The 16712-nt window shown below is 42.7% G+C and overlaps 1 protein-coding gene across 1 annotated transcript in view; it reads left to right on the top strand.

Moving 5' to 3' along the window:
• ITGA9 (integrin subunit alpha 9) overlaps positions 1–16712 on the top strand; it is a 350292-nt gene that overhangs the window by 71090 nt on the left and 262490 nt on the right. The window contains exon 15 of the mRNA XM_019534746.1: positions 9922–10082. Coding sequence (XP_019390291.1) covers positions 9922–10082 — 161 coding nt within the window. The remainder of the gene's footprint in view (positions 1–9921; positions 10083–16712) is intronic.

The raw sequence follows: 16712 nt of genomic DNA on the forward strand, positions 1-16712 counted from the left end.
AGGTCACCCAGGGGGCAAGGACTGGGTGAGCCTTGGAAATTTCCACTCACAGCTTCAAACTGCGCATGTCAGTTTAACCTCTTCTGTACTGGCAGCACATACTCAAAAAATTTCCATGACAGAAACCTGGCTCTTCCTGTGGTGGCAGGGCTTCTGGCAGTGATAGTTGGTGCCTTGGCAAGGGCCAGTAATTGAGCAGTCCCAGCAGCACTTCAGGCAGAAGCCCTGGCACTGGGTGTCTGTCCCTGCAACTGTAGCAAGAGCCGAGGCAGAAGTCCAAGGGTTGGATGACCTGGCCCTGTGGGTAGGATCTAGCCTGCAAGCAGTGTCTCTGAAAACTTTTGTCTATAAGTCATACCACACTGATGTTACATGATATTTCTTATGTGTTGAGATGTAACCAAGAGGGCCAGGAATACCTAATACTTGGTATGTGACATGAATGTTAAAATCATGTTTGTGCTTGCTGTTGCTTACTGGGCAAATATCTTACTATAGCAGCTAGACACTGGTTGAAACTACTAACCTGTTTTACTGGCAAATAGTCCTATTTGAAATGAGTAAATTCTACTGTGGAATACAGTTACATGAAATCTCAGTACAGAATTGGTTTGAATTCTGGAGAAATGGACTGGTCATTATTAATGCAATCTAAATGTAAATGATTAATTCATGCTATATTTTTATGGTAGTATAAGAATGACGTTGTAGCCATGATGGACTAGAAATTATGCAAGAGGCAAGGATTTCTTAGGGTAATTAGCTTTTATTGGACCAACAATGTAGATGGGACAAAGTTAGACAGTCTTTCGAATGTAAGACATTCTTCATCACATCTCTGAATATAGCAAGCTAGGAACCGCGTAGGAGAGGGGTTGAGAGAAATTCTCAGGTGGACACACAATTAGCAAAAGAAAATAACCAAAATACTCGAACATCAAGGCCTATCAAAAGGGGAGTTGGGGGGTCAGGCTCACTTTCCTTGTTTGGAAAGTATTTAGGAGTTGGATAAATTTGGCCGTAAATCCAATATCAGTTTTTAGTTCTTGGTTCTAGTGTTATCCATTTCTTATAAAATGGAAGGCCAAACACCATGAATATTTCATAATATGCCATAGATTTAAGCACCTCTGCAGACTGTGACAGATTATCAGCAAGAGGTAATTTACCAGCAAAAACCTACTGCCTAATATTCAGTCAGAAAAAATGGGAATAAATCAAACTACTGAGCATGCTAATTTTAATTAGCCAGATACTACCCACCCACCCTCCCCCCCATTTGCTTTTTGGCAACAATGTAGCTAAAAAATATCCATGTGTAATTCACTGATGTGACATCATTGTTTATGGCATAGAAACAGGTTGTCAAAATAAAGGGGGGAAAAGAAGACAGTTCTATTTAAAACTTATTGGTTGAAAACATCTACTGCTGCTATAGAAGGGTAGTAGCTGAAATTATTTTTTAAGGCTCTTTGTAGAGTTCAGATTAGAATTTGGGTTACTTACTGTTGTGTTCAACTAGACAGACTTCATTAATAAACATTAATAATGTCATTATTGTGAAGAAAATATTGTCTTTGTCTTTCACCAGTTTTTTTTTTTTTATATATATACACACACACATATTAGGGGTGTGTGTGTTTGTGTTCTTATCCAGTGTTGAGTCTCTTTGGGTCATGGGGTAGGTGCAGGTTCTTCAGAGTTTTGTTCTTTGTCAATGTAGATTTTGGATTTTTCCAGTAGATTTTCATATTGTTGGCTGTAAGTATTTGTTACTACTGTTGTCATAGCATTGCTGTAGCTGTGATAGTCTAGGGAACATGTGAGAAGCAAGGTTTGTTTGGTAATATCTTTTATATATTACTGGGAAAGGTGTTAGATGAGCATTTGGGCACAAAACACACTTCTTTAAGTCTGAGAAAAAGCAGAGCAGCCTATGCTAAATACCAGCTAAAACAATGAACCTACAGGTTACTTCAGAAAACAAGTCTAGGAATGAAAGTTCAGAATCCCACTGGCCACCAAAACAGAGACAAAACATGTAAAACTATTGTTAAAAAATGATTTGTTAGGGCAACTTTTGTGTACAGACAAGGCTTAAGTAAGGCTAATGACAAGATACGTTTCAAAGAATTCATAGTTAAGAAAAAAAATCCAGTCTAAAACTTGGTATAAAAGATCTCAGTCCAACAACAAATTAGCTCTACAATTACTTTTTGAACAGTAGTTATTAACATTTCTTTCATCTGGCTTCAGTTATTTCTGGGTTTAAATGAAAGTTGATTTAAAAGACAGAACAACTATCAGATAATCTGTATGTACCCTAATTATGTAATAATAAACAGAAACACATGTATAAGCCAATGCAAACTGTCACGTACATAATATGCAGATTTATTGACTACTTTATTTTTGGATGGCTGTTGGTGTTCCCTTATTCTGTTAATGCTCATCTGAAATCTCTCAAGGCCACATGGGGAAATGAGCATAGAAACAGATGTCACCTGAGTGTTGCCCTTGTGCTATGATAAAATTACTTATTGCGGTACAGAGCCCTAGGAAATGGACATCTTTGCCCCCTGTTGCACTATAAAGGTTGAACAGTGATAGGTGATCATAAATTTTTGTGCCTTGTCTCCAAGGACATCTGTTTCCTTATAGTATGAGAAAATTGTGGAGCTGGAGACCAAATCATCCTCCAGGAAACCCAGTGTGCACTTCTGTACCCTCTGGGACTCTTGCTGGCTGCTTTGGCCCTGGCTAACAGACTTCTCTGGTTCCAGGTGGCCACCCCTACCTTTAAACTAGTCAGCCATTTCATTTGCTCACCACCTCTGAGACCAGTATTGGAGCATGCATCCTCCATTCTTTGCTAGTCTTCTTGACATCTCTGCCCCACATAACCAGCCTTCTTCCACCATGGCCTCCCAGTCTGAGGAGACCAAACATAGGAGCAACTGGAAGAAGGACAAGGTAAAAGATCTTACTGACATCTGGGGAGCAAATTCACCAGATGCTGAAGTCAAGCTAGTGAAATAAGAATGTGTCTCAGAGAATCACAAAGGAAATGGCAACCTGAAGACATGATCTTGAGTAGACCCAGTGCTGGTCGAAGTGCAGAGTTCTCATGCATTAGTTTCGGAAGACAATAGAGAAACCAACAGTTGAGTGCATGAAGGATCTCGTGTGCCCACTATGATGGCAATGAAACAGTGAGGTCTGAAAACCCAGTGGACACCACAGTTGTTTACACTGACATCCAGGTCATCCAGGAATATACCAAGGATTCATCAGAGTCCATCATGATTGAACAAATGTAGCCCTCCCAGGTCAGCACATCTACCCCGACAATGAGCCAGATCAGTGAGTCCCAGTCCCTCTTACCACTGCTGTTAGCTCTCCTGGTTCAAATAATGTTGGCCTGCAGCTTCCTGCTGCCACCCTATGTTCAGCATCCATCACCCAAGACTGACATGATACTCGAGAAGAACCAGCCTGTGGAGCATAGATCTCAGTAATGGTAAGTCAGGGGCCCCTGTTCCTAATAGCTTTTGCCTACTTGGTTTACTGTGTGTGGGGATGGCTGCTTTCCCCTCATGTATCCTTCCATAGTCCCGCATGTTCCCATTCTGAGTGGGGGTACTGAGGGGACCCTCTGGATCTCCTCATCCCAGGTGGCTCCACTGTCCTGCACTGACTCATTCTGACCTGATCCCAGCCTCCCCAAGCCAGGGACTGAGCATCTAGCATTTCCCAGAGAGGGCTGCAGCTTTTGTTTGCAGCTGGGCAGAGCCAAAGCCCCACTTCCTGGAGTCCGCCATGTGCACGTGCTGCAGTCATGAATGGCCTGCAACATACTATAATTCATGAGGGGAGTGTTGAGGTTCATGGAAAGATTCACAATAGTTGGTTGGCAGCCTTTTTCATGCTTTGTCTAATATGTTATATTTGTTTCCTTGTTTCAATAAAATTTCTGCCTGTTGTCAAATGTATGGCCTGGGTAGTGAGGTCTGTGGTGGGAGGGTGATGAGAGATGATGATGAAAGCTTGGATTGGTGGGATGGGGGTTAATGGGAGCCTACTGGGGAGTCTGTGGAGAGAGGGTCCTCCCTAGTCTATGCTATTTTCCTCTATTCCAGCTACATGTCTAAGCTGTGCCACAGCTATGGCTGAGATCCTCCTAGATAATTTAACTCCCCAGGTAGAATGGGCTTTTTCTGAGCAAAAGAGATGTGCTTCATAGATAAAGGCAACTTCCTCTAACTGCAGATTAGATCAGAGGGCTCATATAGCTAGGGATTCACCGATAAAGAGTTTTTTTGGCTGATATGGCTGATTAACCAGATGTATCAGCTGATACTGATCAGATACCTGATATGTAGCTCAGCAGCTTGGAGAGCAGCATCCAGCCAGTAGGTCTGTGATGGGGAAGGGGAGGGGAGGAGAGGAGGGGCATAGGGGGAATATTGATGCCCCCATGGTGGAGGAGGGTGTGGGGCAGGGGCAAGGGCAGGCACTACCCAGCCAGGACAGTGAATGCGACCCCATTGTGAGCAGGATGGAGTACATGCGGCTTGTCCAGGGGTCACGGGGGAGGTGAGGAGGCAGGGTGGTTCCCCACCACTGTGCATACCCCTGAGGGAGGCATGTGAGGAATGTGACCCCCAGATTTGTGCAGGGGGAGAGGGTGTGCTGCCTGCTTTGGGCTTGGAATCAGAGACTGCAGAGACTGGTGAATTTTACAGGGTTGGGGAATAAAAGCAAATACCTTCCCAACCCAATCCCCTTGCTTGTTGGTGCCCTTTGGAGGGTACTTATAAACGTGCTCAGAGATAGGAGGAGCACTGTTTTAATTAGAGCTGTTCTAATTAAAATGGCTCATTTTCACATGTATTAAGGTGCTTGCATTTTAAAATGGCTGCAGGGGTGCTTTAACTAAAGCTTTTTTGAGGTTTAGTTAAAGCACCTCCACAGCCATTTTAAAGTGTGGGAGGACTTAATATACATAATGGTCAGGTGATGCTGGAGCGCTCTAATTAGAATGTGGAGTAGACTTGATTAGTTGAGTCTGCTCCTATGCATTCTAATTAGAATACAAACTAGCACATGTACGGGCAGCCCCTTTTTGCACTTAAAACTCATTACTGAAAACCTATCAGATTTAAGATAAGTTATGTTGTCAAGGAAGCCCTTTATGTCAAAAGGGCTGTAGTTATATCAGAGAGCAGAATTTGACACAGCTGTTTTTGCAGTAGGGTCTGGGCTTGCTTTGCATCGTGCCCCATGTTAATAAAGTATGTTGCTATAGCAAGATGGCAGTGACCTCTTTGTTCAGACCACCTCATGCTTTCCATTAGAAATGATAAGGGGGTGAGGTTCATTGATATTTCAGTGGTTACAATCAAAATCCAATGACTTTGCTTTTGGGAGCCAATGACTTACCTTTTAGGGGCCATTGTTGGCTCAATAGTTATGTCGTACTGCAGCCAGGTAGCCATTATTGCCCTTAAAGTCAATTGCTCTTCTAACGACCTGTCCCGTCCCATCCCATCCTATGCCATCCCTCTACTGAAAGCTAATAGCACTCTGGGCCCAGCTGAGAATTTCCTTCTCAGGCCCAAGCTCTCATCTACTTCTTGTCATTTTCCCAGCATAACCTTCTAACATGACCCTCTTGTACAACCCTAACCCATCCACCACCCCTTCCCCATGCTGAAAAAGAGAATGCCAGAGCACAAGCTTATTTTAACTGGAAACTTTACATCATACTCTGATTCTCCACTCATACTACAGAGTCTGTAAAAGTAGTCTGCGAGTGTGTTTCAAAAGCACTGTGCCATGCGAGCTGCCATCATTTGTGAATTTGTGGGCATGGCACTTATCAGAGGTGGGAGGCACTCCATCTCAAGTGACGGGCAGGAACTCAGGCAGAGGCTGTCCTGTGGCCTCACAGATGTTGTGTAGCACATATGCATTGGTCGCCAGTCAAGATACCTTGAGCTTGCTGGCATCTATGTGTGTCCTACGTGAGCCTGGAGCCACCTGAAAACAGCCATCTCACAGCTGCTGAGCTTGTAGCTGAAAAGTTCCTTCTGGCCATCCAGGATTCCAGTGAATGGTTTCATAAACTAGGTGTGCAGTGGGTAGGCAGGATCTCTGATTAGTATCAGGGACACGGTCACTCTCTTGATCTGAATGTCAGGCAGGCGAGGGGCAAACTCTTTTTGCTCCATCAGCCCTGATCGGAGGGAGTTCCTGAAGATCCTGCACTTGGCCTGACCTGCTGGCATTTACATGAGTGAAGCAGCAATGGTAGTCCACAGTTTCATGAAGCACAATGGAGATGTAGCCCTTTTGACTGATAAATTCATGAGGATGATGCTCTGGAGCAAGCCAGGAATGGCAATGTACGAGTCATCGATGCTGTAAAGCAGTTGGGGAAGTCCAGGCTGGCAAACCCATCTACATCTTCCTGTGGATTGGTGATGCATAGGAGGCGTGAGTCCATTGCCTTTTGGACTGCAAGGCATACCTCCCACACTGCTACTCCAGCTGTGGACTGGCCTATGTTGAAACAGCAATGTGTTTCTCCGTGGTTAAGGGCACCCACATCACTGTTGTCTGCTGCTGTGTGTGGGGGACGAACTCAGGACAGGTCTCCATGAAGGTGTTCTTGGACATGTGGAAGTTCTTTTACCACTAATTGCCATCTCAGGTGCCCATGATTATCTGCTCCCACTAGTCATTTCTTGTCTTCCTGGCCACTCTATGGCTTGTAGTTACTCGCATGTCAGCCTGGCCACAGTGTGGTGACCTGTAGCCAACAGCTCTTTGTGCCAGCGACTGCTGTCATGAATCAGGGTCTGGATGTAGCTATTACCCCTTCTTCATTGGGAGCATGGAATGCATATGGTTTTCCCTTGCAGGTACTGCCCCACCCTCATAAGTGACTATAAATGCTGTTAGGGCAGTCATCAGAGAATGAGTACAATACTTTCTCTGATCATTGTCCCTCATAACTGGGTCATCAAGGTCTGCAAGGCAAAGAACATGTATGGATTCACAGACACTGCAGTGGAAGATCCTGGTCGCAGTTGCTGCTGGCGGGCATGCAATGTATGAAGCACACCTTGTTCCCTCCCACCAAAGTCTAAGCACCTACCAATACTTCAAGCAGCTAGTGTGCACTGTGGACCTGGTCTGCCTAGACTCACACCAAGAGCTTGAGATGAGCATTCATCAGATCTTCATCAACCTTCCCATTATTCACCCTGCTTCTATATGCATCTTTCCTCCCCACTTCTGTCACCACCCAGCCAAGCTTTCCCCCTACTACCAAGCTGCACTCCTCTCTCTCCTGTCTCAGAATTCCCCCTGAGGCAGCTTGTGCAATGAATTGAATTTTTCCTATGGATTTGAAAGTCGTTGGGACTGAGGGGAAAGCCCAGTGGGGATTGTGGGTAACTTGTGGTTAATTAGAAATTTCCCATAGATCTCCAGCTCTGAATGAAAGCCACAGCTCTCTCTGAGGGATGTGGGTATCTGGTCGCCAGCTTCATGGGGGTAGGATTGTGTTGGCAGAGGTCAGCATGGGGTAGTGGGACTGCCTAGTACAAGGAGAGCTGGCTAGATCAGCTCAGGAGTGGTCTGTGCAGCTCCCCACCCCAGGACAGGAATGCAAGGGGCCAGAGAGGTAAGCCACAGACCTGGTCCAGCTGCCTTGAGTGGGAACAATACCCCTAAATACTCCTGCATCTTCCCCAGCCCAGGACTTCCAGACACTGTCCTCATTCTCAACTGCCTCCCAAAACTAGCAGAGCAGCCCCCAGCCAGAGGAATTACCTTCCACCACCAAGGTCTCATCCACTTCCTCTCCCTCACCCAACATGTCCCTCCAGCACTCCCCTCTTTTCTCCCATCCATGCTGCCCCCCTGCCACTGTCCCTGTATGAGCTGGAAAAGACTACATAAGATATAGAATTATGATTACACAGCTTAATGGGACACAGTACTTTATTACAAACAGAAAGTTTTTTTTGCAACAAATGGAGAACTGAAAGATCTGCAGAATGTCAGGGTCTCAGGGTCCTTGAGTTCTATGCTACAGAGCTGCTCCCTGTACCATGTGCTGCAATGAGCTGAATATGGGATGGGAGGAATGAGAGTGGCAGGACAAATATAAAGGACATTGAGGCACAGTTACTCTCTCAACAATGTCACCACCTGCAACCAATTACAATTTTGCTACCCACCCACTTAAATTTTGCCACCTGCCACCTTGAATAACCAGTTGGCACAAGAGAAAGAATCGGAGATGGACCATTGGCCAATTGACCACCTCTGGCTGTGCTATGTCTGTTCTTTCAGGCCCCCTGCTGATAGAAGGGTGGCAGTAGGGGTGTGCGAAGCAGACAGTATTCTATTCGGATTTGTATTCAGCCTGATTCAGGGGACAGTGATTTGATTTGCTGATTCAGATCACTGTCCCAATTCATTTTGGCCAAATCTGAAGATTTGATTCTGATTTGGAGAATCAGCAGTGAGGCCATGAACACAGCTTTATATGTTTTTTCTACATACCTTGAGGTACCAGGCGCAGCTCATGAATGCTGAGATGGTGGGGCGGATGGAGTGTCCCATGGGAGCGCAGGGGGGCCTCCATTGAGCATGTGGGGGACCCCCCCCCCACTCTCTGGCTCGGTGATTGGCCATGGGGGCACCCCAGGTGTCCCCCCCAGACCTAGGAGGCACCTGTTACTGCAGCGATCCACAGTGGACCTGGAAGTACTTTTGGTCCACTTCCGGGTCTGCTGCAGAGTGTGCGGGGGACGTCCCCTGTGCTCCCATGGGACACTCCATCAACCCAACAATCTCAGCATTTACGAGCCATGCCTGGTACCTCAAGGTATGTAGAAAATATAAAGCTGTGTCTATGGCCGAATCATTGAATCTCTCCAAATTTCTCTGGGTCTCTTGATTCAATTCAGATTTGGAGATTCAGCTGCCAAATCGGGCTGAATCTTCTCCAAATTGAATCAGCAACTGAAGTTTCTCACAGCCCTAGGTGGCAGTATACCCAGCCACTTTGTGAATAGCTTTAAAAAAGAGACATGTTTGCTACAGATGCATGATTTTTTTATTACGGGACAGGTCGTGGCACAACCAGAGCTGCAACAACAGTGACATCTGTTTCTATCCTGTAATTCACCAGTATGAGTATTTCTCTGACTTCAGACTTAAAACCACTTCTGACTTGCCAATTCTGTATTGGACTTAGGCATCAGATACCATCATTGTTTGCCAGCATAGTGCACAACCAATCTGGATTATTCAATCAGCAAACAGAGTTGAGTAGACTGATAAGAACCTTTCTTTTTGGGCACAGCAATATTTAATCACAAAATTGAAAGTTCTGATTAAACTTAACTACCTGATAGGAAAGAAGGATATAGGATCTATTGTGGTAGCTTATCAGTCTACCAGGCATTAATTCTTCAGATTTCAAGAAAATAATATTTAGGAGTAAAAACCTTAATTGCAATAATCTTCCTGCAGTTAAAGTCTTAATGCAATAAGGTTGCAAACCAACCAAGAAATTGCAAGGAATTCTGGCTGGCATTTGATTTTTAATTTTTGCATTGTAAATGAAGGCATCAAGAAAAATGAGAAAAAGTAAGGCTATACATATTTTTAACAGAATAACTGAAACGTCTCTAGATCTGTTTTTATTACTTTTGAACATAATTTTTTCATGCACTCCTGCAGCCTCTATTAAGGACCTTGTCCTGCATGGTGCTCATCTTCGTATAAATGCATGTGCTTAAAGATGCAACAGGATAAAATGCAGGATTGCTAGAAAATAAGCTACTGTTTACTGACATACCTGGAATTTCTTTGCCACTTTTTTTTTTTTTGGATCAGGCTTGAATTACCACTTGACTGCAGATGTGGCAAAGAAGGAGAAAGGCCAACAGCCCAGGGTTTACTTTGTGTCTTCTGGAGAAATGATGGGGCAGGTCATGGAGAAGTTACAACTGTCATATATGCAGGAGACGTGTGAGCACTACCTCGCCTATGTGAAGGTCAGTCCATTTAATTTCTTCCTTGGCTGTAATCTCTTATAATTATTTTTAAATATTTGGATTCTAAACAATAAAATCAGTTATATTTGGCTTGGGATGCTTCTTGTTAAAGTTTTCCAGATTGGTAAAAGGAAACTTTTGAGTGGATGGTTTGGAACTCCCTCCCCTTGGGTAATCAACCAGAGTTTATATTTGGTGACATTCAGGACAGTGTTTAAGGATTATTTATTTGGTTGTTCTGTTTTGATTTGACCTTTTATTGGATATTGTTGAAATACGTATTCCAAGTTATTTTGTCAGGCGGAACTTTTAATGAATTGCGTACCTTCATGTAATTAACATGAGAAAAGTGGATGCCATGATGACTAGGGCTGTTTTAAGAGGCAAACGGCTCAACTCTATCCTGTGGAAAACTTTTATCAGATTGTTTTGGGTTGAGAGTGGAGGTGAACTAATTGAATGTTTTCATCCTGATAATGTTCATTACTTTCTATGATTCAAGACTAATAATTTAACATAGCCCAAGATATGTTTGGATGTGTTTCTGGAGGAGAACTGTTGTTCCTTTGATAGATTACTCTTTAATGATCAAGGGTTCATGACTATCACTCAACTATATGCTTATCTGAGAAGTAAGTGCAATAGAAAGTAATAGAGATTTCTGTCTCAGCTATAGAAATCTATTATAAATAATAAGCCAGATGTATTGCAACATAGTGCAGCGTGGCAAATTGATATGATCCTGCTGGTGGTACATACACAAATTTTTTACTATCAATAGACTTCCTATTCAAGGACATATCTCCATAAGTTAGGTTTACATAAATTAATTGTGATTCCCTTGGCACTGTGTTAGTTTTTAAACTTAATGTCATTTTTGGATTCCCATTAAGCAATTGAAGAGCAATAATTCTTGTACAAATGAACTCTTTCAGGAAGCTGCTTTGTACCTAAAGACCCTGAGCTTGGCAGATGAAATCCATCCTATGACATTATCAGCATTTTTGTGCAAGGATGTTGAGATAATTGAAAATAAACTAGGGGACCACCAGGAAGGCAACTAAGTGCAATTAAGTTGCTTGTGTCCCTGGGAATAGACTAGATATCTCCCAAGGTCCTTTTCTTCCTGTTTCTGCTGTGAAAAAGCTCATTACCAGGAATGTAGACAGATTTATTTAAGAGATATTTGCTAGAAGGTAAAAAGGGAAAAGAGATCAGCTGACAAGGAGTATGAACCCTTTAGTAGTTACTTAGAGCTGGATCTGAAATGGGACTTGGGCAGGGTGATTATGAACGATCTTCTGATTGCCTTTTAGGTGCCTTGATCTGAGGGTGAAAGTCCTAAGCCAGCCAGTCGACACTGTGACCAAAATCCTATCTCTTTCCCAGATTTGGTATTTCCCTACAGCCCTCAGCCAGGCTGAATTAGGCTTTGTGAGACTAGGATTCACAACCTAAAACCCATCCTGAGACTAAGACACCTGTGTTGTTCCTTCATGTAGAAATGACTGATTCACTGTTTTCAGAGGTTCAAGCATCTATTTCCAAAACTGATTGTATATTATATTCCAAGTCTACTACAGCAGCGTGCATAGGCAGTTTTAGGAGTTCCCCCTCTGAATGGAGTGTTCTCCTCGCTGGCCAGTAGAGTCAGGTTCCCTCTTGCTTGTGGAAGTGGTCCAAGCTATGGTATTCCTATCTGTGCACTGTGCCAGCTTCAACTGGAGGAATAGGGGACAGGGTGCCCTCAGCTGAACTAGGGCCACAGACTGATGATTAAGACACTCTCCTGGGAGTTCTGAAATATGAGTGGGAGATGTGTGCTTGAAACCCCTCTAGCTGAGGAGGGAATTCAACAAAAGCCACGTACTTCCTGGTCAAGTGCTCTAACAACCACCAGGCTATTATGCAAAATCTCCACTTGTCATGTTTTTCAGTGAACATGATTGTGGGTGCTGAGCTCAGTGCTGTAAGCATGTTTGGCAGTGCCATGATCAGGTCATGGGCAGTTAGGCCTAGTGGTTTGGCTGGGGTCTGGAACTTGTGTCCAGACTCAGGTGTTAGAACAAGGTCATAGCCAGATCTGGATGCCAAAGATGTGGTTAGGAACAATCCCAGGTCAAGAAGCCAGAGTCAGGCGTCACAGGTTGATCCAGAGAAAGGGAAGCAGAATTGTAGTTAGGAGCAAAATGACAGTCAGGCACATGGATACCAGGGGGTTAGAAACAAAGAGTCAAAGCAGTGCTGAGATCAGGGCAGTCTGTAAGCTCACGAGGAAGAACTGTCATGCAGATAGTTCACCACTCTCTCCCCTGCTCGTTTTACGTCTGTGTTTGGGGAGGGAATCAGTTTCATGCCAGCAAAGTAGTCGGTGATTGACTGCCAGGATAATGTCTCATTCCCCAGCTGGAGTGCGCCACAGGCCTGGTCAGAATGTTCTGACCGGATTGGGGCCCTCATGGGATTTATCTGTAACAATGTCTAGGTTGTAAATCCTAAATAGTTTTCGGCAGGGTATAGGGACCTAAGCCGTCACCTCAGCCAAAATGGCAGCAGTTCCACCAATGGCCCGTCAGGTGCCGAAGTCAGGCATCTGTCTTGAGGACCACATGCTTTCCTTCAGCAAGTAAATTTTGCCTAAAGTGCAACTTGAACACCTTCTTTGGATGTGTCGCTTTAGTAATACTTTCTTAATGCTAGCCCTGCTGGAGTTTTTGCATGCTGTGTAAGATTCATTCAGTATGTGTGCCTGTACAACTTTTATTTGTCATAGTGTTTGTTAGCTAATGGTTTGAATGCAAATGAGAAGCTGTGTGTCTGCAAATAGTTCTGGGGATTGTAGTTATATAAGTAAAGGAAACATACGTTTGAATATACCAGCAGCTCTTTATTGATCAAGGGAATCCACTGGTTAACCAATGGAATGATTAACTGTTTGACAGGGCTAAACATTTTTCCCAGTTGAGAGAATAGTTGAAAAGTCCATAGTTTGTATAAAAATGGAGTAATTAATTTTAATAATTAATAAACTAATAGAATATGGTGATCTCTGTACTTTCCAGGGGAGGAGATGATAAAATGCACAGTCATTTGACATTGGAAATGTCACTGAGCCCTGCAGACTCTGGAGGAGTAGAAATGGGGATCATGATCCTCTATTGTTGTTATCAATGCTTGGCTAAGAGCTAGTAAAATGTGCAAGTTCCTAGATTGCATAGTTTCGTCATAGTAGTGGTGATAAAAGATCTGGGCTTGAATGTGGCACTGGAATGCTTTATCAAATGTTCTACTTTGCTTTTCCCCCTCTAACCCTTTGTACAACACATAGTATGATGTTACCCATGTTTGTGTTCTGTAATTTCAGAGGCTGTCCCCTACTCTGATTACTTTATTTATTTCAGTGGTCAGTAACAAATACGTTAATATAGCACAGCTTATTTTTGACATGGCAGTTTTGGAGTTTGTTGTCAAGATGTAGCGAGAGTAGTTCTTAGACCAAATTGTCTGTTGCATTAACACATAGGATGTCTTTAATCTTGATACAGAAATAAGATCTCCAATCCTTCTGGTAACTGGCATAGCCATGGGTTATGATGTTTGAGTAAATAGAATGATGTTTGAATATATAAAAGTACTAGTGAATTGCCCATCAAGAATTTAAGAATGGGGACGGAGGGTAGGGAAGCTTGCTAATCCTAACCCCTCCCCCCTGCACTACCATCACCTCCTGGGGGTGGGGGAAGTGTGCCCTGCTGTCCCCTCTGTCTGCTTCCACCGGCATCCCACTCTGTTGCTGCCTCCAAGGAGTGGGGTAGGGGGTGCCTTGCCCCCTATCTCTGTCCCCTCCGTCCCTGTTGTCGTGACGGCGCTCTGCCACCTCCTATCCATAACACTCTTGGAGCACTCTGGTTGTTTCAGTAACCAATCAGAGTGCTCCAAAAGTGTTACAGACAGATGAACTAAGCCCTTTATTATATTAGAATTTAAAGTGCCTGGAGTGTTTAAGCATCATAATATGCCTGGATGGCATTGCCTCCGGTTATAGCATGAGGAAAAAATTTTAAAAAAGGAACAGAAGGAAATAAAAGGAAAAAGTTTTTTTATGATGGGGTCATGGACTTTTCTGATGGAATTTTTCTCAAGACTTCTTAAAAATAGAAGTTGAGTACTGTGATTTCAAGCCATGCAATGCGGCTATTTTGTATTAGATAAACTAGAGTTCTTAGCGAAGCAGCTGTTTGCAAATCTTGCTGAAGAAGAATGTTCACTGGCATGAATTCTTCTCCATTTGTGCATCCTAATCACAGCAGAAGTCACCACTCTGATTTCTACTGCTGACTTTGAGACTATTAAACTCTCTGGCTTTTTAGGTAAGAGAAAATGAGTACGTCTCAGAAGGTTTGATTTTTTGCTTAGTTCAGAAGATAGCAGTCTTGTATGGATATCATTCAGATTGTTGTGAACATTTCAAATCTACAAATTTTCTACAAAGCTTCTACAAGGTTTCTTCTTTTGGTTTGAGATGGGAAGTGAAAGACAAACAGCGCAGAAAACAAAATGCCTCAAGTTAAAAGTAGAGGGAGAATTGAGAGAGGAGAAGGAAAAAAGTATGAACTTTGCATCTTTCCTTGGAATTGATTCTCTCATTTCTGTTTAAGTTCTGTTAGAATCAGATGGACCCCAAGCAATACATTGTTCTTCATAATACATTTAGTGTTATCTACTGCTTTCATTGAAAATGCTTTCGGTTTTAATATTGTTCTGTTCAGTAGAGAATTGAGGGCAGCAGCTGGAGCTGAACTCTTATTGCAATGTTTAAGAGTATCGCTTAAATTGGGTCTTCCCAATTTAGTGTTTAGCACTGATGCTCTTCTGGTTTTTTGTGTTAGGTGCTCTACTGCTGGACAGTTCCTCACATGACTGCATAAAGTGACAGCAGTATGCAGCTCTTTTAGCTGAATTGTGCTGGGTTTCACGTCACTAATCCACAGATCCCACAGTGAAGCCCAGCAATGTCACCCTAATAGTGAGAAAAGATTTCGTACCAGATTCTGTTGTAAAGACTCATTACTAAGACAGAAAAAGACATTACAGTGAATTTACTAATACACAAGGAAGCAGGGCCACCAGCAATTATATAACCAAATTACATCATTTTACTATAAATAAACTGAATTTTAGACTGGAACTGCCTGTGCTTTTTGGTAGTGTTGGCTCTCCCACTCAGTAGTTCATAGACTATACACAGTGGAAATTAGATTTGCTGTTACAGAATCTTTAGATTTATAGTAGCAGCAATTGGAAGTAATATCTGTGATCATTCATTTTCCATCTTTTAATTTTTTCTTTTTTTCTGTATGATGAGGATGTTGGTAAAAAGATATTGGATCAGTTATTGATAAAGAATAAGAATCCATTAGAGAGCTTTTACCTTTATCACCAATCTCAGACACTGTGGAGAGACTGCTAAACTCACCACAATTCAGAGTTGATTGCTTAATGAGGCATTTAGTGGTGCCATTTCTTGTACTAACCTAATATCAGACTGGCACACTAAGTATAGGAAGTAGTTGATTGATCAAAAGAATCTCAGTCATAGGCAGCGACTTTTGTTTTTGCTGGTGGGAGGGGAGCGGGGCAGGTAAGATGATGGACACTTGGAAAGTTTTACGCATTTCAGGTTACAGCCCTCTTCCTGAGGGGGCCAACATACTTGCCACTCATGATCTCAATCATTTTATTTTTATTTGTTGGGGGAGACTAAACTGAATGATGCATTTTTAGTCATCTTGCTATAGTTATTAAAAGTCTTGGGATATTTTTTAATCAAGAGGAGGAAATTCCATCTTGGTCTTCCAAGAGGAAGACATTCAGTTACTTGCACCTTTCTTTTTTAGTGTCTGGTCTTCCAGATGTTCAGTCATTCATTTTTAGGATGCTTTGCTAATAGGGTGTGGTCCTGAAGGGTACTTTGCACCTCTTTCAAAATGCTGAGTGTATGCCAACTTCATTAATATGAAAGAAAGTGAAGGGCAATTAGCCTTTGTTGAATTGCTCCTTTGACTGTTAAAATCTATAGAAAATTTGCAGAAATATATCAATAATTATACAGTGCTGATCATTTAGAGAGAAACAGAAAAAAATCATTTATTGGTACACACTAGCACAGCGTGTCTCCCACAGGCTCCCACAAAAGCTTTTCTTTAAAGCTCTGAATGACTTTCTCATCAGGCTTCCACTGTCAAAAGACTCGTTCCCAATTTCTGTCGTGCTACAGATTACCTGTATTATGCTGATATATTTTAAATCCTTCATAAAGTATTTTTCTTGTTTATTAAATTGTTTTCATGAAACTTCTTTTTCCTCCCTGCAACTTAAGGCAAGTAACAAAATATAATATGGGCTTTGTAACTGTCCATTGGAATTCTCAGAATATTGAGAAAATTGAAGCAATTGTTTAAACCAGCTTAACTGTTTTGTGATAAGTATAATTTTTTTCAGTAAAATGAGAAGCAAGCAAACACAGAAAAAGCAGGAGCTTGGGAGGAGATAAATGAGAGAGAGAATAGAGGCTGAGGGTTTATCTATATTACATACTTGGTGTGTCCTGGAAGGGTTACTCCCAAGCAC

The sequence above is a fragment of the Crocodylus porosus genome, unplaced genomic scaffold, assembly GCF_001723895.1.
Source record: "Crocodylus porosus isolate Cpor-Errol unplaced genomic scaffold, CroPor_comp1, whole genome shotgun sequence".
NCBI lineage: Eukaryota > Metazoa > Chordata > Crocodylia > Crocodylidae > Crocodylus > Crocodylus porosus.